Source organism: Toxotes jaculatrix, chromosome 18 (assembly GCF_017976425.1).
Source record: "Toxotes jaculatrix isolate fToxJac2 chromosome 18, fToxJac2.pri, whole genome shotgun sequence".
Taxonomy (NCBI): domain Eukaryota; kingdom Metazoa; phylum Chordata; class Actinopteri; family Toxotidae; genus Toxotes; species Toxotes jaculatrix.
In genome coordinates, this window is record NC_054411.1 from 11,055,064 (window position 1) to 11,081,903 (window position 26,840).

At 42.9% G+C, this 26,840-nt stretch overlaps 1 protein-coding gene across 6 annotated transcripts; it reads left to right on the plus strand.

The window, feature by feature from the left end:
• tex2 (testis expressed 2) lies at positions 1 to 26,831 on the plus strand. Of its 6 annotated transcripts, none has more exons than XM_041061704.1 (13): positions 1 to 245; positions 1,591 to 1,679; positions 13,985 to 15,749; positions 17,114 to 17,314; positions 18,569 to 18,932; positions 19,656 to 19,945; positions 20,084 to 20,227; positions 20,334 to 20,433; positions 21,862 to 21,982; positions 22,552 to 22,674; positions 22,972 to 23,181; positions 23,703 to 23,823; positions 24,552 to 26,831. In XM_041061704.1, the coding sequence occupies exons 3-13, from the start codon at positions 14,010 to 14,012 to the stop codon at positions 24,699 to 24,701; spliced, it is 3,564 nt and encodes a 1,187-aa protein (XP_040917638.1). In that variant the 5' UTR covers positions 1 to 245; positions 1,591 to 1,679; positions 13,985 to 14,009; the 3' UTR covers positions 24,702 to 26,831. The 6 variants fall into 6 exon arrangements, with proteins under 6 accessions (XP_040917638.1, XP_040917643.1, XP_040917639.1 ...); XM_041061709.1 differs by having other exon boundaries at positions 22,558 to 22,674; XM_041061705.1 differs by having other exon boundaries at positions 1,638 to 1,679.
• The last annotated feature ends 9 nt before the right edge of the window (positions 26,832 to 26,840 follow it).

Genomic DNA, 26,840 nt, shown 5'->3' on the forward strand with positions numbered 1-26,840 from the left:
TCCTGCCATGGGGTTGGGGGGTGGGGGGAGTCAGGTTTGATCACTGTCTGCTTGGACTCTCGCTGGGGTGCACAGGCCAGCCAGCGCTCGGCTGCCAGCCGTGCTCCGTCCCTCCGCAGGCTCCGGGCTGCAGATAAAAGCGCTCCACGCAGGGATCCTCATCGCATTACGCAGATTCACAGCCTGGGTGTAGGGTGAGCCACTGGCCTGCACACGGAGATGCTATAACTACGACAAGATTAAAGGTGCGTTTGGTTTAACCTTTTTAGCGTGTGGGGGTGTCTGTGTATGTGTGTGTATGTGAGAGTGGGGGGGTTTCTTTCAGTATCAGCTGTTTGGTCTGTGGATGTGCTACAGTCCGGTTCACTCAGACATAAAACCAGCGCAGAGCTAAAGCCAAGATGTGCGGAGGACAAAGGGGCGGATGGAGATATAAGAGCAGTAGCTTTAAATGTTGTTGGACTAGGTTATTACTCGTGTTAATAGAAAAGAAAAGCATCGGCAGAAACGCTTCCTTCCTTTTACAGCACCCACGTTAAATAAAGCTGTCAGGCTGCTTCAGTGTATAGCCCAGTACATGGAGGCATACTTGCCTATTACTTACAGAGATACATTTCTTTGGCTGTTTGAGATTCATAACAAGTCTTACAGTGTCTATTACAGCAGAGTGGACCGATGTTTTAGGTAATTCACAGCTGCCATGTGAAATGGGTTTATTCTAGGAAGTGCCACTGTCTTGGTGGGCGGTTGATGCATCTGCGGAGCAACTGTGGCTCATTATCCCATAGCCTGCTGTGAACTGTACAGGTCTACATAGGCCACTCAGTTCTCTCCTCTTCTCTTGGTTCTTCCTTTAGTTGCAGGCCATGGCATTACAGCCATACAAGTCACTTCATTTGTCATTTAATGCAAAAGCCTTTCTTTATTCCAGGGATATCTCAGTGTAGGCCTGTCTGACATTGCTTATCAGATCACTTCTGCCCAGTGTCCTCATGTGAACCAGAGCTGTAGTCTGACTTTTTATAAACTTAAATATGAAAATATGGTCACAGAGTGGTTAGATAAGAATTCCACAGAACTTATTTGGCAATGGTAATGTTTCATACCCAGGGCTCACTAAAGTCTGATCTTCCTTTTCAACCTTCCTTTCATGTCTGGACTAACTGAAACATGCAAATTCACATTTATATCATGTATTTTCATTATTGATTAATCTACAAATTATTTTCTTAAATTTTATATAAAATGTCAGAAGACAGCAAATAATGCTCATTATGATATAATATAATAAGATATTCAGTTCACTATCTTGCATGACAAGGAAAAGCATGTTTTGTATTTTGCTCTGAATGATGCCTAATTTGATTATCAAAATAAACATCGGCTGATTTCTGTCATCAACTGATCGTTGCCACTTCAAACATCTTTTTAATCCCCAGGAAAGCTACTGAGCTTTGAAAGTAGCTGACATTTATCTTAGGCTGACAGATAACAGCTGCACAAGATGTGTCAAGTGCCAGTGAGACATTTTAACTCTGTCACTTTCTGTCCTCCCATTAAACAAATTTATGCCTGTCTCGGTTTTCCTAGACATGTTAGGACCATGATCCATGGCTGTGCTCTGTGTGTCAGTGCAGGTTGTGTTGCAGGAGGAGATTGAATGCCTCTAAAATCTCAAGGTAAGACTTCTCCTCTCCTCCTTTGACGTCATGTGTGTATGTGGGGCGGGGGTATTGCTGGAATTGATCCATGGCCTTGAACGGCTGCACTTCGCCTTCCTCTCCTTAATTGTGTCTCCTTCATGTTGGCTTCTCTTACTCAATCCCAGACCTCATTCACATCTTTAACATTGGTACACATGGACATGGCTCTGTCTCAATACAAAGGTGTATGTTTGTACGAATTTTCACATGTACACATGCTGCTTGTTTTTTACCCCCCCCCCCCCCCCCCCAGCATCTGTGTCCCACGCTTTGTGTGTTTGTAGATGAAGGGGGTTTGTGTCAGCGAGTCCAAAGGGAATACTCTTTCTTAAGCTTAATTAGACAAATTGCTGTGAGGGTAAAAGCAAACAGTGGCAGCTGAACCATCTGAATAAGGTATTGTTCGTGGATAAAAAGGGGCTTGATGGCACATTCTTTGTCACAAGGCCTTTATTCTGTAACACTGGAGATCCACAGAAAAGCCAAAAAAAATTACAATATGAACCAAGACCAAAAAAAAACAGTGGTGTCTCTGTGTGAGCCTGAAGTGGGCGTCTATGTTTATACCATGCACCTGTGTTTACATGCGTGTTAACTGCAGGCTGTGAACTTTCAGGTTGAACTGCAGTTCACAGTTGTAGGAAGTTAAAATTCATTCAGCTTGAGGGCGTCTGGCGAGTTGTCTCTGAGTCAGCAATCGACCCTAATGTTCCCTTTTCATCGTTCCCTCTTCATGGTTTGTGGTGTGTTGACCTTTATAGATCAATGCTGTGCTGGTCAAGGACACGACCGTGTACATGTTTGTATGTGCATTTGTGTATTGTTGTACTGCTTTCTCTCTCAGAACCAGTTTGGCGTTTACAGATTTGAAATAACATTTCTGAGAAGTGCTCACAGATACTGTTTACAGTATCTTTTCACCTACCAGCAGCACCTCTATTTTGTTTTAGTTAAGAGCAAAGAAGTTGTAGTACATTCATGGTTTTAAATATTTGGATCAGGCAAGAAGAATGTTTAAAAGTGTATCAAAAGCAAAACGTAGGTTATATAAGTTTGCATAATTTTGATTAAAAAAATGCAATCCTTTTAGAGTTATGTGCAAGAGGAAATCCAAAAAAGTAACCCCTGTGGCTCAGCAGACATTGCACTCTTGTTTATAGTATTTACCAGGATTATTCTTCCTACTCAAGCAGTGTGTGAGCCAATACAGGATGGTGCCAGATAAAACAATTTATTTCTGAATTAAGAGAAGAATTCTGGAGGAACAGATGAATCGGAATTAATGAGACTATGTAGAGAAAAGGATATACAGAGTGTGTTGTTCCTGTTTGAGTCTAGCAGGAACAATTCAGCTGTAGTAACCAGAGCTCTGAGAAGTAAAGCTTTGCTCTCATGGCTCAGTTAACCTCTGTAAGCCCTCAACTTCTCCTTGTAAATTTCAAAACTAGCTTGTAAATACTGTCCAGTGCCTTGCAGCAAATTCAGTTTCAATTTCTAATTTTCTTTAACAGACAGGACTTGAAGGTGCAAATAAGTCTAATGTTTCCCTTGTTCAAATGTTGAAACCAGATCATCACATGATAAGATGGTGGGAACTGCCAAGTTGTTTAGTATTAACCCCCTGCAGGCGTTGTTTTCTTGTCTTTTAAGTGCTCTGACTGGTCTGGAAGTACAATATTACTAAAAGCATATAGACACATATATTTATATACCTGTAGTCTGGGTTTGTTTTTCATGGCTTGGATTCTTTGTTACAGTTAAAGGAAATTTTCAGCTTTGTGGCAGGAGTTTGGTTAATGCCCTCTCTTGTTTCAGGATGACAATACCCCAATGTACAAGGCAAGGTTCATAAAGACTGGTGGTTTGGTGTGGATGTACCTGAGTGGCAAGAGTAAAGATGGGAACTTAACCCATTCCAGCACCATTGGAATTGCCTGGAAGGTGGACTGTGAACCAGGTCAAATTGTGCAGCAACAGAGCAGGGCATCATTGATCTTTCTCGCTTTTGTGGCTAAATGGGAGCAAGTCCCTGTGACCAATTTCCGAAATCTTGTGGAAAGTAATTTTAAGATTTATTTCTGGCTATCTAAAGCTGAGTGTCTGAGTTCTGGTGAAGAACATGCAAAAAACCACAGTAAAGTTGGACATGATAATGCGGTTAAGTGCTGCAGAAGCCTCTCCAGTGGGTTGGTGTGCAAGATAACTGATATGCAACACTGTTTTGACATTGAAGGACACACACGCACACAGATGCATTCACACATATACTGCACATATGCACCCTCTCCCACACAACACACACTGTTTAAATGAAAAAGCCAGCGGAGCAGCCATCGGCTCTTGTCACTGTGACGAGCAGCCACAAGTGTCACAGCTAATGGCTTCTGACTGCAATGGCTGTGTGTGTGTGTGTTTGTGAGTGTGTGTCTGTGTGCAAATACACACTGACCAGCGACCCACCAGGATATGAATTTAATAAAAGCGCACTGACAAAGCTCATACTCAGCTCCACAGTTGAGTTGTCCTATAAGTAGTGATTCATTGCAGCCAGAAAAAGGAGTCATTCTGCAGAAGATACACCTGTTTGTGCTTGCACTAAAGAAAGAGGGTAATGGGTGGTGCTTTCCTCTTGTTGAAGCTATCTTGCCAAACAGGAAGTTAAGGTTAGAGAGAACGGAGGAAGTCTGTTAACTAGATTACACACAGAGGTTTGACTAACACTCAGAATACACACTTGGTATGTACACGCTGCACTCAGCATACAAGCCTGTTGTGTGTATGAGGTGGATTCACTTCACTAAACACTGCCACTCCTCTCTCACCTACAAGGAAAAGTCTGGTTATTGTCTGAATGTTAATTTTTGTCAATAAATCCATTGTAAAGACTCAACCTAACAATGAATTGACCCTACTGATAACACTAAGTGTTGTCTGTGTTGCCAAAACCTGAAATATCTTATCATTTAACAACAAAAGGTTGGAGTCATACAGTATCTCCATCAGCCTGTTGTTATTACCGAAGAGTCAGTTATGATCCATGCTGGGATGATTCATCTTATCTTATGGACCTACACACAAAGTATGTGACAGTTGAGGTATGAAAAGTCTCACTAACTGAGCTTGAACTGGCCTCCTGGTCACACTGCACCCACTTATTTAACTTCTATTCATGCACAGTACATGCAATATTGTCGCATTTAGATTTTTGGAGCCAGTTTTATAGGAAAGTAAATAAGTTTCTTGTATCAGAGGGGGATCACTTGGGAGATTCTTCTTGTACGGCCTTATCTCAAACCACCTAAGATGCTACTGTGTGATATCTGATTCATGGGTGTCCTACTTAAGATGGAGAAAATGAGCTTTTTTGCTGCTGGCGGTTCATGAAAGCATTTCAGACTCTCACTTTCCACCACTGCTGTGCTCGACGTGATCACAGACACAGAAAGTTAAATATAGCGAAGATTACACGTTTCCACATGCAGAACCCCTTTTAGAAATTCACCCTTTGTTATTTCGTGTAACTAATATGCTAATTCTGCTCGGTCTCTGTGCCTGACGCCTCCATTGTGCGACACATCTCTGTCAAAAATGGGGGGAAAGAAATAAGTGGATCAGATATTTTGAGCTGCTTTCAGTGTCCTAGAATCTTCTAATGATGTTGGTCTTGCAGGCAGTTCTGATTCTGGGAGTCTAGCGTGAAACACTTGGGGTAAATGGATGAGAGCTGAAATGTCTTCCAAAATCTGCAACCAAGTCCAGTTGCCCTTGATTCAACTCTTTTTGGATAACTAAGACCTGGATGACTGAGAATCATCACAGACATCTAATCCATGAATACTAATTTAATATATTAAGTCTAACATTCTTCTATTTTTCTCTCCTCTTATTATCCACGGTTATTACCTCCCCGTCTTTCCTTCATGGCTTTTGATTACTAATTAGACACACTACATTCCCTGCGTTCTCACAGTTCTGCAAAACAACACCACTAAAACTAAAATTGGACACTTATTCGTGGTGGACGTACAGGATAAAAGCATAACATTTCTAATGTTAATCTTTGTCTGTAAAAACACTCGCAATGGATGTTTTCCTGTCTTTCTCTGTCTCTGCCCCCCTCCATGTCTCCCTCCCTCCATCACTCCATTCATCATGTAATTGGGTGGATTATGACTAACACCAAACCCTCCAGCTGTTTGCGGGCTGTCAAACAGCTTTTACACAGATTAGAAATTGCTTAATGTATTTGGATTCCTGTGTGTTTGTGTGTGTTCAGTCAGGACTGCGAATTCATCCACCTTTTGATCTCTAAACTGTCAAATCGGGTTAGGCGGCAGCAGACATCGATATGTGATGCAAATCCTCTATTTATTGAAGTGAAGTGTTAAATCCATATGGCGCTACTTGAGCAAATCATCAGCTTGTAATGATGAGAAGGAGAACATTTTATCTCTGGGACAGAGAAGAGAGGATCAGCGTCAACAGCTGAAGTTGGCAGGAGAAAGTGTATTGATGTCGACTACCATAATTAAAGGTTATTAATTGATCAGGTGGTCTTTCATCTTTAAGAAGGTGTTCCCCTATTTAGCTAAATGATGCGTAAACACTGTCTCTCTCTCTTTCTGAGATCTCTTCATTCTCTTCTTTTCTTGTGCTTTGGCATAGCCCCCACACATCCTACACACACACAGACACACACTGAAAACCCTTTGCTGAAGATGTTGTATTAACAATCACTTCACACACTCCTAGGAGACCAAGGTTTTATGGTGAAGAGGAGCTGCCCTGCCAAACAAAAGGATGCAGAAATAAGTGCAGAACAAGATGAAAGCTTTACTGTTGGCATGGCAACCACCCGATCATCTGCACGGTGAGGTTTGATGTTTGACGTGTTGACGGTGGATTCTGGGTTAGAGAGAGAGAGGTGAAGAAAACCGGTTTGATCCAGCACAGCTGAGTGAGTGCGCTTTATCTCCCTGGCTGTTGTTTTATTGTTGTTTTATTCTCTCTCCTCCTTTTGTCTAAGAGAGGGCTGCATGATTCAGAACAGTGATACTCACCATCAAACCGCTCCTCAGTGTTTCCGCTGATGCTGCCGGAGCTCGTCACACTGTCCTCGGGCTGGATTGTGTTGAGCTCTGTGTACAGTTGGTGTGAGCATGTGTGCATTTGGAGGTCTGGGTGCATCTGTGTTGCTGTTACGCAAATATATTGGACTGAGAGGCATATTGACGCATCACACATTAATACTGAGTGTCAGGCAGTCAGTGTTGTTCACTGTCAATATGATGGAGGTTCCCTCCTGGAAGAGCTATATCAAAACAGTCTGCAAGACTTGCTGTAAGAAGATACAAATCTTTGCCTTTGAGTGTTTTTTTGCATTTTAATATTCATTTCTCAAAAGTAAAGATCCTATTTTTTAATGTCGATTCCTCTAACATTAAAAACATGTGCTACAACAAGGTTTTTGAGTAATGTGATTTAAAAGCTGTTTTGACAGGAATTTTTAACAAAATCTGGAGGAACGATTGCACATGTACATTATATTTTACAGTAAACTTGATGAAAAATGATACTGGCTAGAGCTGAAGCAATTGATCAGTTTATTAACTTTGAAATACTTCATTGGCAACTATTTAAATCAGCGGTAAACCAGTAAAGTTGTTTTTTAAGGCAAAAATGCCCATATTTACTGGCTCAAGTGTTTTACAGCCTCTTAAATATAAATATTTGCTGGTTTACTCTGTCATCTTTGATAGGAAATTGAATATATTTGGATTTTGTGCTGTTGGTCTAAACAAGTAATTTGAAACTACATTGGGGTCTCATTTTTCACAATTTTATGACATTTAATAGACTAAATGATTGAGAAAATAACTGACACTGGCTTGTGTTACCGCTGTGGGAAGAGCAGTCACGCTCACAAGTTTGAGCTTACGTCACCTTTTCGTCTTTTCCTTGAAAGCCAGTCATCTCCCTTGAGGCTCTGTCCTTTCTGTTTCCTTTATTTTGCCCACACACATCCCTTTATTCCTCCATCCGTCTGTCCTCCAGGAAATTCTTTAAGTGGCCAGCCGGGTGTTAGGGGACTAACACTTCGAAAGCCCCTGCCCCACTGGAGCTATTTTAAGAACTGCTGCTCGTGTTGCTTCCTTATTGTGGGAGTTAGGTCAGAGTTTCCTTGCCTGCTGTGATAAGGGAAAAAAAGGTGTAGTTCATCTGTCATGATGCCTTGTAGTGATGATGTGGGGGACGATGAATCCGTCCTCTCTTCGTATACGTTAAGCTACATTAGGCAAAAGAACCAGTGAAAATCGTAGTTTCCCGTCATTTTATTTCCATTCAGTCACTCTCATCTCTCACTGAATTCCTTTATATAACTGTACAGTATATCTACCTATATGTGTAAATGTGTAACAAGGGTGCTGGTGATGACTGGGACCTGTGTTCCCTGGAGAGAACAGTGTAGGATGGAAACAAAAAAGGCTTGTGGTGTGTTTAATACATGTTCTCAGCTGTTATGTGACAGGCTGTGACCTGTAGTGTGCTTGAAAACCTCCTCCATCTTTATGTCTTTTTCTATTTTTCTCCATCTACATCCTTAAGGTGCTCTCTTCTCATTACCTGGCTCCATCAGTCTCCCTCCCTCTGTCTCAGTTTGTGTTTGCATCCTACCCATCCAGGCAGCTGCATGCATCATGTGACCACAGAGCTCATTTCTTGTGTGTATACATGTGTATGTGTGTGTGCACTTGTTAGTGAGAAAACACAAAATTCTATGCGTGTGTGTCTCGGGGCTGTTAGTGACAATCGACTGCTCCGTCAGCCTCCCTCTCTCTCTGTGCATCCTGTGTTCATCTCCGATCTCTCTGTCTCACCCGATCTGTCTTCACACTGTCACCCTCCCCTTCGAATGCCTCGCTCACTTGCTTCTTACTTGACTTGCTCTCCGCTTTCCTCCTGCCCCATTTTTCACGCTGTCACCCGCTCACAATGCTCCTGACGTCAGCCTTCATTTCGTTTTCCCCCGTTTTACTTTTCTATTTGATCTTCCCTCTGTGGAAATTTGGCACACAAACTTAACATCTTTCAGCAGAGGTCACGTCAGGGCTGTCCTTGGCACCTGCTGACGCATCCAGTCACATAAGCACACTGTTATTGAAAGAGAAGTATTAAGTAGTTTGGGATTTTAATCGGGTGCAGCCGTGGAGCTACAACAACACTGACTGATTCTGGCACAGAAGAAAGTGGCCTGAAGTTGACAGAATGGTGAAGTTTACAATTGAACAAATGCAGCAAGCACAAATCCAACAGAAATACCCACAAAATATATCATGATGCACATAATCCTACTTTAACCTTTGACCTTGGATAATGTAGGTACCAGGTTTGGACAAGAAAGAAGAATTAATGGGATCATTCATGGGAGCACAATCACAAATTAGTTGTGTTTTGTTTTGTTTTGTTTTTGATTATTTATTTTTATTTTATATTTTATATTTATTTTCCTGCCATTCCTCCATTTCTTTGCTGGCTCTTACTCCTTTCACCTTCCTCTCTCATGGCATATGAGCTGTTATTCCATACTGCTCTGGCAGCATATTGTTAGGCTCGACTCTGTTGTACCCTCTATTTAAATTTCCATCTTTATTGATTCAGTGAGGTCTACCTGTCGTTGTGTTTAAGCAGTACTCAGCAAAGTCTCACAAACTGATGTTACAATTTATTCATAATCAATAGATACAACTTCTTATGCAGGAATATAGCATGACCTGCTGGACACAACCGTATTTCCTGGGCTTTTCATGTTATATTCATGCACTGTAAAATACAAAATGCATGTGGAGGGGTGGGAGGACGCACTAGACCAGGCACAGCAGACAGTTTCAGCTGTCAAACAGGTGTAGCCAGTAAAACCATTTGCATTGCTGCATTGCCATCATTACTATGATTAGTAACACCTGTGTTTTTCCTGTTATGACAAGTGAAAATGTGTGCTGTGAAAAAGGCCTGTGATTCTGATTCGTTTGGGAAGACTAAAGTAAGAGCATTGCGTTGATGCCACCAAGGCTGTCAAGATTCAGGTGAGCAAAACTTATTTGGAGAGTTAAATGGTACGAAAAAAGACTCTGAGACTTTTAGCAGGAAAGAAAAGGAAAAACGACTTGCTCGTTAAACTGTTATGGCAGCCAAATTCTAAATATGAACAAGCCTTTTTTCCTTTCAAGTTTATTGTCAGTATACAGGGACCATTTGATTTAGTAAAAGGAAATGTCCAACATTTGGAAAATACTCTTATTCGCTTAGATGAGAACAACTGTTAACACTTTCATATCTGTCCATTAAATATAAAGCCACAACAAGGCCCTAGCTAATTTAGCTTAGCACAAAGGCGGGACAAAGACTAGCAAACAGATAAAATCAGCCTACCAGCACCTCTAAATCTCACAACTCATTTCATGGTCATGTCCCCAGCTTTTTGTTGGCTTGGACCAGGATCTTCTGGAGTCTCTACAGGTTTCCTGGCAACAGGTCTCATCAAGAAATAGTCCCATCTATAAAACAGGAAATTGTAATTCAACACTTTGATTTCTCTTTTGGTTTTTGTATTTAAGAAATGCTGGTAGGCAGATTAAAACTCTTGTATAAGGACAGTGGGTCCTCACAGGGCATGAAGGAACACACATACACACTCACCCCTCTCAGTCAACATGCCTCCTCAGGGCCTGATATTTGTCAGGGTGTGTGACAGTCCAGACGTATCTATCCATCTATCAAATGTAGAGAGAGAAGAGTCAGACCAGGTGAGCCTGACAAAAAAAAAAAAAAAAAGACTGAGAGACTGAAAAGTAGGCACATATGGAATCTGCTGCAGCATCTGTCAGGCCCAGTATATCAGCTGCGGTTTTAGCAGGAAAGAAAAAAGCAGGACATTTAAAAAAAAAAAGTTTTCTTTTTTGATGCACAGCTGGGGCTGTTTCTTGGCTCTTAAAATTTTGAGCAAATTGGTGGTTCGCTCATCCGTCTGGGACACGAGAGGCACAATATGCTGAAGGTGGCACAAACCGTTGACCATAAATACATCTCCATCTCTCCTTCAGGGCCCACTCTGTACCTCCTTCTCTTCATCACTCCATCTTATGTTTTTTTTCCTTTAGTGTCCAGTTGCGAGGAGACAAGTAAATTTTATCGGTGCCAGTGTGTTTCGAGCTGATGCAGGATGTTGGGATGGGAACATAGGAAGGGAATTTAAATTGTGGATGAAGAAATTTATTCAGTGTTAGATATCTAATACTACTAAAACATTTTTTATGTAAAGGTATCTCACTGCACAGCATTTCTATGTATATTTTCTTTATTTTCTTATTACTTTGCTCCCTGTTCCCTTTCTCTTCTGTCTGTTCACCCTCATATATCACTCTTTTACCCTGCTGCCTTCAACAACCCTCCTCTCCTCTCTCCTCTCCCTTGGTGCTGGCTTTAGCTGATTAGAGTGGCCCTGCTTGCGTTGATTAATTGGATGAGTGTTGTCTCAATGCCAGACTCCTCTCCTCTGCTCTCCTCTCCTCTCCTCTCCTCTGCTCTCCTCCCCTCTCCTCTCCTCTCTTCTCCTCACCTCTCCTCTTCTGTCCTCTCTACATCTCTCTCCTCATTTAGAAGTGATTAAAACAAACACAAGGCTCTTAATGGCAGTGGTTCATTAGTGAGAGCAAATAACTATAACTATTGCCGTGTCAGCAAACAATGTGCAGGTTGCACTTTAATCAACTTGTGCAGTGGTTAATCGATTGATTTTTGAAGTGTCAAAAAGTTGTTTACCAAAGCCCAAAATGATGTTTCAGTTTCTTGTTTTGTGCGACTAGCGGCCCAGCACCCACACATATTTTCTTATTGTCATACATGATAAAAAAAATGTGCAAATTCTCATATTTGACAATATTTTTGCTTGAAAATGACTGAAACAATTTATCTGTTCTAAAACATGTTTCCAATTAATTTTCTTTCAATTGGCAAATTGATTAAACAGCAAATTGTTGCAGCTCTGAATCACTGCATCTTTGCACTTCTGTGTATTTGTGTTTTAGAATATACGATTCAATCATCCATAATATGGTTTTGCATTGATATGGTGTGTGATGCTGTGTCTTGTCTTTTGGCTGCTCCCTGCTAAAACCTGACTTAGGGAAAACTTGGAACCACCTCTCTCAATTGCTTCACCTCTCGACCTCCACAATGTTTTAATCTGTCCTTCAGGCTTTGATGACAACAACAACAACAACCACTTTCATCTCCATGGCTCCATCTCCCCACTCATTTGTCTCCTCCCTCCTCTCTTCTCTATGTCACTTTCTTTTATCTGTGTCATCCTCCCCGTTCTCTCTCTATCCTTGCTATTCTGCTGTCTTTAAGTGAATTCAACTTCAAAAGCTGGTCTCTGAAAGGTCTTCTGCAGCCTCTACAGACCCCCCCCGTGGCTCCTCGTCTGTCTTCTTTTTGTTGCTCTTTTCCCTATTGCTCTTTTTTCTTGTTTTTATTGGATCTGCTCTGCCCCTAGCACAGCCATGGCAGAAGCATCACACACTTGCACACCGACACACAATTATACTCAAAACGACACATACAAAACCCATTTTAGCACAGGCAAGTGAATGGCTGCCTGGGAAAGTCAAACGCTCTGTTATTCCATCCCAGCAAATACAATCTCTGGAGATGCAGTGCCAACCAGAGAGCCCCAAGGGGCGCTGAGGCTTTCTCCGAAATGCAGACAATCACACGGCCTAACTGCTTTTGTTGTTTCCCTCTGTCCCTCCTTCTTCCATTACAGGCCATTTTTATCAACCAGCTGAAAGCCTGAAAAAGCCAAGGAGACTGTGTATGTGAATGGCATGTTTGTATGCGTGTGTGTGCGCTCTGTCTGTTGGATAATGGTAACCAAGGATGATGAACTCTATGCGATGTGGAAGAATAAACAGGAACAATAACTCCATAACAACATGAGGCCTCGTTCAGTGAAATCACTGCATGATGAATGACTTTGGTTCTGCTATGTAGAGACTATACAATAGACGCCTTGTTCCTGTGATTACTGAGGCTGAACAGCTACTTTGTTGTGTGATTATCTCTTGCGTATTGTAATGCTTGGATGGGGGAAGGAAGGTTTGTTATCTTCCTGTTTATGTTTATGTTTTTAGGATCCCATAGAGCACAGAAATAACACAACACTTGACAGTCGCAGCCTGGTAAAAAGACAAAAATTAAAGACTAAATGACACGCACAGCAAATGAAATGAAATGCATCAATCAATACTTTTATGTTAACAGTGGGTCAACGGCCTACAACTTTACTGACTGATTCAGTCTCACTGCTCTCATTACTGCTGTTTCCACCAGCAGCACTCAACAAAAAAGCTCCTCTGATAAACCGATGGTACGCTACCTACTCTTCTCCAAATGGCAGACAAAAAACATTAGTTATTATCTGGCGAATACAGTGGAGCTTTTAGCATCTTAAGAGCCAGATACTTCCCTCAGGAGTTGGTGAATGCCAATATAAAGGTAAAATGAAAGTGAATACTTGACTTGTATTTGCCACATCGCCAGAAACATGACTCCAAATGAATGCTGTTGTTGCTCAGTATCTGCTGCATACATAAATAAAGGTTGGCCATATCAACTTTATAAGGTGATAATACGTCGGTGTTGTATTCTCAGCCCCCAAGTGGTCAAAAAAATCAGTTAAAGCAGGTTTAATACAAATTGAGAATTTTCCAACCATTAAGGATTATTTTCCATCACAATGTCAACCTTTCTCGTGCACCGCTTCACAGCAGTTAGTCAGCTGCAGTCCTGCCCCCTGTGGAGGATGGAGATAACAGTTGAAATGTTCATGTCCCTTCTCTTCAAGCCTTGTGTGTTCTGAGGTAACCCATTAATCATGTTGCCATAGTGAGAGTGAATGAGTGAATAGGGTGCGAGTAAGACAGAGAGAGGCCAGGCCTGAGTGTGACTCAGTCTGTCAGCTACAGCCATGCGTAATGAGGGCTAATGGATCGGGGAGCATGGACATACCTGTCCAGTCCTCTCACATTAGGATGAAGAGAAAGCTGTGAGAGTGTTTTCTGTTTTATGTATGTACGTATCTAGTAACACTGCTGATTTGCAGATTTGGTAGTTTCTCAACCTCCTTCCTTTCATGGATGTTTCGCACCAATGTGTCATTGTTTTTGTTGTTATTAACAGTGAATTTTGTCTCTGTCTCTGTCTCTGTCTGTCTCTTCCAGGCTGTGAGCCCTGTGCAGGGTGGTGATGAGCAGTCAGGGCAGCAGCAGCAGGGGAAGTGACCAGCATGCTGACACTCCTCCCCCTCGTCACTCCCCTGGACCCAAGCTGCAGGTGCAGCGCTCCCTCTCTCGTGACACCATCACCATCCACTTCTCTGCTCTGGGGAAGGAGGAAGATGATGAGGAAGAAGAGCTTTACGGGGTACCTGTTGGAGCTAAATCTGGGATGGATGGTGCAGGGGGACTCCAAGGTCTAGAAGCTTCAGGGGCTGACGACCAGTCTATTGCCACAGGCTTGGAAGCAAAAGAGGAGCTGCTGTTTGAATCCACAGGAGTGGAGGCCTTCTCTGGAGCTGCTGTGCTCCCTGTTTCATCCACCACCCTGTCTGTTCAATCCTCAGATCCTCATTCACACACACCTTCTGCAGCCATGACTATTATCCCCACCTCCACACACTCCCACCTGAGCTCCAGCCCACCTGCCAGTTCCTCTTGGCCCTCTGATCGACCCACAGCTAATCCTCCATGTACAAGCTCCAGCTCCTCCTCCTCCCCTTGTAAGTCTGCTGCGCTGTCGTCCTCCAAGCCTTTTCTCAGCCTGGTCAGGTCTTTGTCCAATGATGTTGAATCTCGAGAATCCACACCTGCACCCACCACAGTGGCACCATCTCATGCACGCCACAGACACTTAATGAAATCTTTTGTTAAGTCTCTATCCACGGACACTTCAAAGGCCGAACATCAGGAAGGGCCTCTTCACCACTATCTTCATCAGCAGCAGCAAATACAGCCATCCCATCGGCCCCCACCCCGCAACATGCAGCTGTTCAAGCAGTTCTCCCAGCCTCGATTATCCTCCAGCCCTGTCACTGTCTCTCAAGCAGGTGGAGACTCCAAAACAGCCCCTTCTTCCCCCATCATGTCCCCAGATGGTAGGTCTTTCTTCAAAGTGCAAGAGGTGGAAGCCAAGATAGAAGACACCAAGCGGCGGCTGTCAGAGGTGATGTCAGACCCCATGCAGCTTTTCAGTAAGATCATGGGGGATGAGTCTGGTGTGGGAGCTGGTGGAAGTGCCAGTCATCGCGCCAAATCGCTGTCCTCCAGTGCGTCAGAGCTCAGTGGAGTTACAGCGGTAAATGGACATGCAGAAGGTAACAATAACTACAGCATCAAGGAGGAGGAAGGGGTAGAAGGGGAAGAAGAGGAAGAAACACCCACGGGCAAGGGCCCAGACTCAGTTTTTTTCTCCTTCCCATCACTGCCACCAGCTCCAGCCCAGGCCTCCTCATCCAATCTCCACAAGTCTCCTTCTCTTACTCTGGGCCGCTGCTCTATGTCAGCCCTGGTAGCTCGACAGGAAGATGAGGACTTCTGTGAACTGTACAGTGAAGACTTTGAGTTATGTACTGATACAGAGACACCAGATGGGGATCGTCCCGGGTCCCGGCAGCCCCATACTGGTAGCACTGGTTTGTGTAGTGAAGTTGATATGGAGGAAGACGAGAAAGCGGAGGAGGAGGTGGAGACTGTGCCTGTGACTGGCCTCATCTTCTTAACGCAGTTGGTGTACTGGTACTTAGTCCTTCCGGTGCCACCTTGTGTATGTGCAGTGGTGCATGGGATAGCAGCTGGGTTCATGTTGGCCTTGCTGGTCCTTTGGCTGTCCTCTCCTCGACGCTCCTCATCAGGCATGAGAAAGGGGAGAGGAAGGATAAGCCACTGGAATGTGGCCCAATTGGATATAAAAGAACCAGGAATATTCAAGGTGAGACAAAGCATAGCATGGATGGTAAAGTCTGAAACTGTTGCTCTGTGGCTTTAAAATTCAACCTTGTTTTCTCAACCTATTGTAGACTTTTGGATCTTGTTCTCAAAAACCTTGGGCAGATGATTTTGCTTCACTTGCTCCAGGACCACCATAAAGGTCTTACTTACTGCAGAATTATCGTGCATATTTAAGATGCATGATTTGAGCAGATTTACACGTTCTTGGTGGTTACTGGAAAGTCACAGATTTTAAAGCAAATGTACAAGAAAGACCTTGTTTTACATAGCCTAAAGTCAACATAACATTAGATTTAACCACATGTAGTTCATTGCATGGCCATGATATGTGGATATTGCACTGCATTTACCGTGCCTTAGATAAACCATTCTAAGTGAAGATGCCAGAGTGCAAAATTTCTGAATATATATGTTTATTAACTAACTGAGATGAGCTAAATTGCAGTTGTTGTCCACCACAGAGCTTTTCATTTCATTTCCTCTGTTGTTTCAATTGAATTGGTTCTGCTCACGGAGCATCCTTTGGGACTGATAAGGTACGAGTTTGGATGAGAATTAAACTCTACACAGCCTCATGAGGGCCAGCAGCAACATATTGTGGTTCTATTTCACTTTTTCTCCTGTGATGGCTACAGCCACAGCACAACTACATTTGCCCCCTGTTCTCAGTTAACCTCACTCCGTGCTGTAGAAACTATTCCAAGAGAGAAATGTTTAGCAGTTTGAGGGAATTATGTAAGCATGTGTAGTTGTGTGTGTATATGTGACTTTGTGGGTACCAAGCTGTTGCACAGGAGAGCCTTATGGCTAGAGGGCACAGCTGTTCCAAAAGAGGAGCTCTGCAGTTGTACAGAACATGATATACGCATTATATGGACGACAGGCCCCTGAGCACATAAGTACAGGGTGACAGAAGTGCTGACAAACTTTCCTCTTTATCCTTCTCTTCATGCTCTTCCTCCTTTGAGGATCCACAAAGAGTCAGGTTGTCAGACTCACTGCACCACTTTATCTCTTGTTGTTCTGTATGAGAGAATTTGGTTTTTAAATTAATGATATGTGATTTAACATTGAGATTCTAGGAAATACTACAAGGTGTCATGTTTAGTGGCAGCAGGGTGCAGGCAAAAATGCCGTAGTCCTGCATTGTAAAAGGACTTCCTGTTTGTCTTAAAGGTGTCACCACTCTTTCCGGAGGCTTCATCAGTTCTGTTTACCAGTAGTTACTTACCATACACAACATAAGATTTTGGTACTGGTATCTGTAACACCCTCTTGGTGTTTGACAGAGAGCCTGATGTGTGAATATGCTGTCTTTTACACCTCCATCCCATAATCTCTTAGGGCTGGATGAATGAGATCCACAGCTACGACCCAGAGATGTACCACGCCACCCTGACCCACTCTGTTTACGTCCGTCTGGAAGGTTCTGTCTTGCGTCTGTCCAAGCCCAACCGGAACATCTCCCGTCGGGCTGCACACAACGAGCCTAAACCAGACGTCACCTACATCAGCCAGAAGATCTATGACCTGACCGACAGCAAGGTGCGTTGGTTTTGTGTGTTTGGTTGTCATGAAAAATGAAATAGAGATGCTGAAATGTTGTTTTGCTTGTGAAATACGACTCTGTGTGTGAGTCAGTGGAATAGATGAGGGGAATGTTAATATGTTAAGTGTGTGTGTGTTTCTGCTGGCTCCCCGGTGTGTTTGTGTGCTTGATGATAAGCTTAACAGATAGCAACATCAAGCACACGTCCCCTCATATTTGCCTTTGCCTGAGTGCATGCTTGCTAATAAGTCATGTTCTGTGACAAAGCTACTTATTTTCAGAGTCACATACTGTGTGTAAACATAGAGTGAATATCACAGGGCACTGACCCCGTACACACAGCTGTGTGTTTCATGTATCAGTGCGCTGACTCAACGTTTTTTTGCATATCTGAAGGCAGGACAGTAAGAGGACATTTCTCATGTCAGTGTATCATGAAGCAAAAGGGTTGTTATGGTTGTCCTCATCATGAAACTACCCTGCTCTCTTCCCACTGGAACTGAATGGATCCCTAAAGTGCCATTTTACCACCATTATGGTGGATGTTTTACGTGCAGAGAATGTTACCTGCATTTATAGAAGCTGGATTTTTTTTTTCTTACACATTAGGTGTCCCTGAATGGGCATTTTCCTGCTTACAGTCAGGGTCTGATTGTTTTAACCATTCTGAGATCCAATACCTCTCCCACCCCATAACACCTCATGACAACAACCCCCAGCTAACACATCATCCATGCAATGCTAATATTTTAGAAAAGCTCATGTCCTTGTCAGAGATGTGTCAGGCTGGAGCAAGAATTTATGCTTGAATGAAATATGTAAACAAGATTGCGTGTACTGTTACAACATAGTACAACACAGTACAACACTGAACAATGGAAGATGGTAGCTACTTTCATCATGAGAAAAACAAAGGACATATTCTCACATTGTTGATCAAAGGCAAATGGAGCCCTGGGTTAAATAAATATAAACACATAATAGGCGAGTCATATGCACTTGCCCGCATTGGTTCTTTTGGTTTTTATTTTCAGAAAGTTTTAAGTCCTCGGTTGCTGCTATTTCACACCCTGGAGCAAATGTGCTGCATTGACTCAAAATGAATTTCAGTGTGCTCTACAAAGTGTGAGTGTTAGACTCACATCACGTGTTATTTCTCATTTAAATATCAGCATTGTACTCACATAAAAACAACAAAACCCTTACATTAACATATATGATTTTGATTGTATGAACTTATGCCCCTATAGATCTACCTGATGCCCCAGAGCTTGGCCAGGAAGAGAGTTTGGAATAAAAAGTACCCTATTTGCATTGAGCTGGCCAAGCAAGAAGACTTCATGTCCAAGGCCCAGGGAGAGAGGCCTGAGCCTGGGGAGGACAAATTAACTGGGCTGGGTGAGAAGCTAGAAAGAACAGACAAAAGTGAGAAAGCTGAAGGATCAGCACCAGCAGAGGAACCCAAAAGACCAACTTCTGGAGGAGGGGATCTGACAATCTACCTGTTTGGGAGGACGGGTCGGGAAAAGGAAGAGTGGTTCCGGAGATTTCTTCTAGCATCCCGAATGAAGTCAGAGGGGAGAAGCGGCAGTCTGCCTGGCATCTGCAAGAGTGGTGAGTTTCTGACTGTTACTTACGGTATCATACAGCAAGATGCAAACAACCATGTGCACTATATGGGTGTAATTGTTTTGCTCACCCTTTCCACAGGCATTCTGTAATTCTACAGACACTCTCTCCACTGTCAGAATACCCATTCTCTTGAGTACGTAACTGCACAGCCATCAGATCTGTGCATAAGCCCCAGCTTAGGGACTGCCAATCCCCTCAACTGAGTGAACAGATGAGTGTGAATGGGTCAGCAGGATTACATGCACAGACAAGCAGCATATTATAGTATTGGTCTCCACTGTGGGATATAAGCCTGCAAGGATAAGGCCCAATTCAAAGGGAAACACTAGCACTGTGTGGGTCCAGTGATAAAGGCAGCGCAGGGTGAACAGGATTACTGGAAAGATGATTTAAGCACCAAGCTGTTTTGTGGATATACATAGCAATTATGTTGAAAATTACTATTTCATTGCTAATGTGAGTCACAGAGAGGATACAGTGTGTCATCCTGTGTGAAGAATACTGATTCACAGTATTCTTCACACAGAATACAAAATAGATCCTAACCATACAGGGCTACATAAAGTGTTGACCATGCTTTATGTATGTGAAATATGACACATCAGTTGGAGTCACTGAAACGTTGATGCGTAATTGTATCACAGTAACTTCCCCTTACTCTTCTCATCCTGCCCCCACTGCCCCCCTTTCCACCTCCACTTTAAGCCTTCCTGCCCTCCCACAGCCGCAGTAGCAGCACCCAATCTGGTGGAGGCCTGGAGGCTGACAGCAGGAGCAGCAGCCGGGGAAGCCAGGAGGAGCTCTCACAGTCTCGTCACAGAGAGACCTCCTCTGCTCTCTCCTGTGGCTCTGCTGGAGGGATGAAGCAGAAGATGCTGTTGGACTATAACGTCTACATGGCCAAATATGTCAACCCCCAGGGACCACCAAGAAGCCCGACTGCCACTGGTAGCCCTGGGAACAGTCCTGACAGCAGCCCCAAAACTACCAAAAAGGTATGAAACTGAGAGATGCACGAAAGGCTACCAGGCTAACCGGAAAACATGGTCATCTGCCATGGCCTAAACCTGTCAGCTTAGTTTTATGTCAAGAAAAGTTAAACTGCGTTACACACCTGTATGTGTCTCCCTCAGTTACGCCAGAGTTCAGAAGAGACCGAGGAGCCCGAGGCCTGGGTTAATGCTTTTCTGGGAAGGATATTCTGGGACTTCCTGGGAGAGAAGTACTGGGCCAATGTAGTCTCCAAAAAGATCCAAATGAAGCTCAGTAAAATCAGGGTGGGTACTGGTGCTTGTTTGCACAAATATACATCTAGATTATAACTAATGAATGAGAAAAATAGTCCTCGTGTTACAGTGTTTTTAAAACTGTTCTGTGTTTCAGCTGCCATATGTTATGAATGAGCTGACTTTGACAGAGCTAGACATGGGCTTTTCCATCCCTAAGATCCTTCATGCCTCCAAACCCTCTGTGGACCACCAAGGTAGGAAGAGAAACTACACTAGGCGTGTCATGCTTTTCAGAGGGTTCTGAGTGCTGTGTTACAATAGAAATTCATTATTGTTTTGTCTTTTCCCTTTTCCTCCTCTCTCCTCCGTCATTCATTATAACCTGGGCCATTTATAAGTTCTCCCTCTTGCTTTTCTTATACTTTTCTTTGCACCTCAATCTATCGATTTCCTTCCTCTCCCTTTCCTACTATATCTCCATCTTCCTTTTGCTTTGCTCTCCTCTCTGGAATCAGACGTGTCCTCCTCCAACCCTGTGCACCTCTCTCCTCTGGAGTATAGCTCCTCTGCGTGCCTCGCTCTATTAAGTCACAGTAATTAAACTTCACGTATTGGGTCTCCCTCATCCATTACTGAGAAACTGACTCACCCAGCCTGCCGCCTGCCATGAGCCTCAGAGACAATACACAGATGTGGAGCATATTAATTCCCACCAACGTGGCTGGTTTGGGGAGAAAATGAGAGAGGAGAAGCTTAGGAAGGGGAAAAGAAGGGGGCAGGATATCGGAGATGTGGTATTTGTTTCAAGCTTGCTGTTAGTTTCCTAAATTACAATGGACGTGATGACCAGGTTTCCATTTATGTACTTTTCTGTCCTTTTTGTAAATACTCAGAATGTGTCTAAAGATTATTTAGTCTACTTTGATCTTGCGTTGAAGGATGGAGGAGCGTTGACAAGGTTATACCCGTTGCCATTCAGTTGTAGGAGCCAGTCATGAGTCATTCTCCTTCCAGCCACATTTCATGGCTGAGTCTGCAATGCTCATTAATGTGTTCAGATCTGAACCTAGACACCCGCAAATATATACTCACACAGCACCATCAGTTGATCCCTGCATATAATTAGTCCTGAGGGAATAACATCTCTGGAAGTGCAGCACTGTAAACCTGCATGAAACAAACAGGATGCATGTGCTTAATGTCAAATATTCATGTTTCTTTGGAATGATGGAGTCCTTCTTCACTTCTTCATATCTGTAGGAAATGATTTGATTTACAGTGTTTATACTGTGCTCCATGAGCCACTAAAGCTACTATTATATTTGAGCCAGTCAGCTGACACTGCCATCCATAGAACCAAGATGGCCAAGCAGGTTCTGTAAAGTCACTTCATTTCAAAATATGACTTGTAGTGTAACGCACTTTGAGTGGTTGACAAGACTAGAGAAGCGCTATATAAATGCTGTACATTTACAAGGAGGCACCACTGCCCTAGAGCTGACCTTTTCACTGTTTGCTAGAGGATAGGTCCTCTTTCTGGCAGCTCTGCAGGGGACCTCACAACAGTTCATGCATGGCAGGAGATCCTTGTTTATTCACAGAAATAGCATTCAGAGTTTGTCATTTTTGGTGCTACTGTGGTATTGTTAGAGTCTGTGTCATCTCTCTCTTTTTCTGTCCAGGTCTGTGGTTTGATCTGGAGGTCTCCTACACAGGCTCCTTCCTCATGACACTAGAGACCAAGATGAACTTGGCCCGGCTCGGGAAGGAGGGCGAGGGGCTCGGAGAGCACGGGAAAGAATGGTGAGACTTTCAGTTACATTTGGTAATTCCTGAGTCTGATTTTTGAAAGTGATCATTCACAGCTTGTCCTTATCCTTCTGTGTTTGTTTTGGTTATTGTCTTATACTACCGTACATTTTCAGTGATGGGGCCAAAATAAGATATTTGAAGGATTAGTATTTTCTGGCTAAACATAACAGTTCTAAGCTAATTGGGTAGATTTGCATTTACAGCCATAGTAGATGTCACATCTGTTTTTTCACAATTCCTATCCTTTTTCTGTTGACTATTCCTCCCTTCTCTTATATACTAATCCTCTCTCTGGACGCTTACCACTGTGGATTTGTCCAATGACTGGTGAGTTTGGGAATAGTTGCCCACAGATGCCTGTCACTGAAACAATGCATTTTGTTCTGGATTAGAGTTTTTGTGTGTGTCCGTACTGGAGATCAATATTCTGCATATCATTTTTAAAATATCAGCAGGGATACATTTAATAGGAATTAGTTTTGATTGTTAATGGTTCTGTGCAAAGCCATTAGGGCCTGACTTTGTAACAATGAGTGTGTGTTTATGTTTGTGTGTGACAGGGCTAGGCCACGGACATACTGTCTGGCAGACAGCGATGAGGAGTCGTCTAGTGCTGGCTCATCGGATGAGGAGGATCCTCCAGAACTCCTCAGTGACAAACCTATTCTGCCTGGAGGAGAGGGGTGAGCAAATCCCTCTTTACAACATCATCAGAATGTATCTGAATTGAAAATGGGCACAAGCAAATTCGCACTGATGTGTTGAAGCAGAATGTTCTGCCCTTTCAGTCCACCCACCTGCCTAGCAACCCACTCAGTCCCACACTTTGAAAGCTAGCTTTCAGCTGATTTACTGTAACACCCGGTCACTCCCCTCCACTGTGGGTGCAGAGTAGCAAGAGATGCTGCTATGAATAAATTATGAACCTGACTCAGTCCTTGCTTTCCCTCCTCCTCCGTTTCTATCTTCTGCACACATAGCTATGTGGGAGGCCACAGGCCCAGCAAGATCATGCGCTTTGTGGACAAGATAGCCAAGTCGAAGTACTTCCAGAAAGCCACAGAGACGGAGTTCATTAAGAAGAAGATGGAGGAGGTGTCCAACACACCCCTGCTGCTCACCGTGGAGGTGCAAGAGTGCCGCGGGACACTCGCTGTCAACATCCCACCTCCACCCACAGACAGGATATGGTACGTTCACTTCCAGGGAAGAATACTTTGAACACTGTAGGATGTAGTCAGTGTATTTATGGGAATCCTGGGTTGAGAACATAAGACTGCACCCTCTGCTGGACAAATTCAGACATACATGCAATGAAAGAATTAAAATGTTTAATCACCACTGAACCGAATATACTTAACAATGAAGAAAATGATGGCACAAAGGTATGTATTTTCATTAAAGATGTGGAACATTAAGTACATTCTGTGTGCTACCACACAAGCTTAATTATCAAACCATCTACAGCAGAGGTGTCCAAACTGTTGCATAAAGGGCTGTGTGGCACTCATGTACACACTGAAGTCATAGCTTGTGATAAGGGTTCAGACTCTGCTGTTGAAAAATAGTAAAATGTATTAAATTCAGGAAAAGCAGCAAAACACCCAGTTGCCTGTTTTCATGGAGCCTGTCTGGGCTTGGCTCCCAGAACTGCTGTTTAGCTCGCATCAGATTATAACTTTTGCCATGAATGTTTCCTCCTGGCTGTCAGGTATGGTTTCCGGAGTCCGCCTCACCTGGAGCTGAAAGCACGGCCTAAACTGGGTGAAAGGGAGGTCACTCTAGTTCACGTGACTGACTGGATTGAGAAGAAACTGGACCAGGAGTTCCAGGTACACTGTGAAAAAAATAGGAAATTGTGCTTGCTAATGTTTCGCCTTAAAACAATTTATTTACATTGTCTGTATAGTTTGTAGATATTGTTATATCTCATGACCTGACAAAGAGGCTGAAAGTTTACTCGAGGTCAAAGACAGTCTCCTTCCAGATGTTTTAGGGTTAGAATTTAGGTTATAAAAGAGGACTGTGGGATTCATTTATGGCAGCCCACCTCCATGCACTTCAAAGCAGTGTGCCTGTGGCTTTCCCTCCCCTCACATATAGCCAAAGTAATGATATGCCTGCTGCTAGATAACTACCCTGAGGCACACCTGCAAAGTACTGCAGCAAAGTGTCTTTGTCAGATCTACCACACATCTACATTTGTCCCTGCCTCACTCCTCTGGGGGTTATTATTATGTACCTCACCCCAACCAGTAAAATACAGTTGTCAGTTGTGTGTGAGTTTATATATCTGGCTCAGCCATCACATGGTTTCCAGCCATAATAGGGCAGGGGGTATGATGTATTTCATGTCTATCGTCTGCAGTTCTTCTTTACAGAGATAACCTCATGTCACTGTCTTATATATTTTTAGTTACAAAATCATATAAATCAGTAGTTTTCTCCATTCCCACCACTCAACTCAAAATAGCTTTTGAATAGGCATATTTCAGTGTGCTCTTCTTTTATTGTTGTAATTAAGACGACTTTGCTTGTTACTCTGTTTTTCCGCCCATAGAAAATATTTGTGATGCCAAACATGGATGACGTGTGGCTACCCATAATGCACTCTGCCATGGACACGCGTTCAAATGCCAACTTGGTTACTGTGACAAATGATGCCTTGAAGGACCCAGAACCCGAAGAGTCTGAGGTCTCTGACATGTGAAGAGGTGCTGGTCAAAGTGTACTCTGATGGATATTTTATCACCGTGGCAATATGACAAGTCCCCTGCCCCACTCAGAAAACCACAGGTGCAACAATGGGCCAGGCAAACTCTCCAATATTTTTACTCCTGCCCCAGACCCATTGAAGCACCCGTCTGTGGCCATTCATGAAGTGCACTCACAAAACAGGGAAGTGTTGGCAAGCTCCTAATCATTTGTGGCCACTAAACGCAGGAGAACGAAAGAGAAATTTGACTCATAGACTGTCATCCAATCACACAGTTTTATTTGTGTGACATCAAATATTATGATTCATTCTCTGATGAAATACAATACATGGGGCATGTTGAGACTGTCTTAACGAATGTGCGTGGTGGTGGATTGACACATAGCCATCTGTTTCAACCTGAAGAACCATAATACCTGTGATGTACAGCTGCACCAAACATGATAGTTGTACAACGTAAACTTTTTCGTGTGACCTTTCCAGTTGAGAAGTTTATTGTTGCTCTAACTCTATGAGAACTTTGAGGCCACTGATGAAGGGTGTGTAAGTCTGAGTGAGGGAATAATCCTAAAATTTGCAGATGACTTTGCTGAATTAATATAAACATTTCACAGGGATATCAAGACTCATTTAACACCCATCCACACTGCTGCCTGTGCCAGCCGCCTGGCACTTATATGCAAACAGATCAATGGCGCTGTGTCCATCAAAGATACTGAGTCAGTTTAAATCCTCTATGGACACTGTCATAACGTACAGCCTGTGTGCTTTTTACTGTGTGGTAGGGATTAGAGCTAAAACTGACTTTAGTGGGATGAATTAAAATATATCAGCAAACACAGCAGCTAAACATCGCCTAGGTCTGATGAATGTATAAATAGGAATGCAGCTCCTTAGCTCATTCAAGGAAAAGCTCATTCACTGACAACATGCTTCTACACAACATGCTTCAAGACTTTTTTCATGTTATATTCAGAGTTGAGCATAAGTAATAATTTTCTGTTTTTCTTGCCAAAGCAATCTTTCAGTCCTGTTTGAAGGATACGGTGTGAGGTAAACAGTGACGAATAAGCAATCGGATTATTAACCTGTGTTCCCACTGATGCCAGTCCAGTGATGTACAGTCAATGTCTGGATAATTGTAGCTGGAAAGTCATGAGACAGTGAAATAACCTGAAGGGAGTGATTTTTTAATTTTTTATTTAATTTTTTTTATGAGGGGGTAGCAGGAGTCTCAAACGGTGTTGATGTGGTAACACATATGTTTTAGGTGAAAAGAGCTGGAAACATACCCACTCTGCCTGTTTTATCTGAATAAATAACATACTGGATATTAGCCATATTATTTAATGTTGTCAGCAGACATTGAGCTAAAGAATGCTTTTTGTTGACTTATTTATTGATTTGCTGTTATTTCTGTACTGTACACATTAAAAAGGAATAAACCAGAACAACAGCAAAGCTGTAATCTGCCAAGACACTCGGCTGCTTTACAGGTGACATTTACTTTACATGCTTTACGTTAAAATATGTGTGTTGGCAAAGTGTATGAGGCAGAAAGTGCCTTTAAAATAAACATTCCTCCATTGTGAGCCACCACATTTGTTGCGTCAGTTGGGGATAGAGAGAAAAAGTCTTTGTGCCATTACTTGTGTCTGTTAAGACATATTTGTTTTCACAGGTTTCGTTGTTCATTTTCACAGTGATGAAAATATCAAACATTGCTGTTGTGTTCAGTGATGTCACAGAATGTTACGGTTCTGATCGTTGTGGATCAATAAAACCTTTTGCTTGGAAAGAATTACTGCGACTCTGTGGTTGTGACAGAATCTACAGACCTATTCAAAATGCTTGTTAAAATTTCTAATTTCCTGTATTTGTGCATTTTTTTGCAGAAAAAAAAAAGTGATTGTTCTGAACTGCATTTAGATGATGTGCCTTGCTTTAAAAGAGTGACTTGGAGAAGTTGCCAAGAAACCCCAGTTATGACAAGACATGATCTCGCACCACTGTAGACCTTTGTGAATGGCCAGTGAAAAGGCCATTCAGGTTCAGAAAAGTGCTTTAACTGAACTCAATTTACTAAAACATGTAAGATGAAATAAATGAACAACACTGTTTCAGTTTGTAGAC

What these genes read in the sequence shown, in the direction of transcription:
- tex2 (XM_041061704.1), top strand. Translation starts at nt 14,010, where the DNA reads ATGAGCAGTCAGGGCAGCAGCAGCAGGGGAAGTGACCAGCATGCTGAC. An exon ending in GGAGAGCACGGGAAAGAATG is followed by an intron (nt 21,983 to 22,551) that starts GTGAGACTTTCA and finishes TGTGTGTGACAG; the next exon opens with GGCTAGGCCACGGACATACT. An exon ending in CCACCCACAGACAGGATATG is followed by an intron (nt 23,182 to 23,702) that starts GTACGTTCACTT and finishes CCTGGCTGTCAG; the next exon opens with GTATGGTTTCCGGAGTCCGC.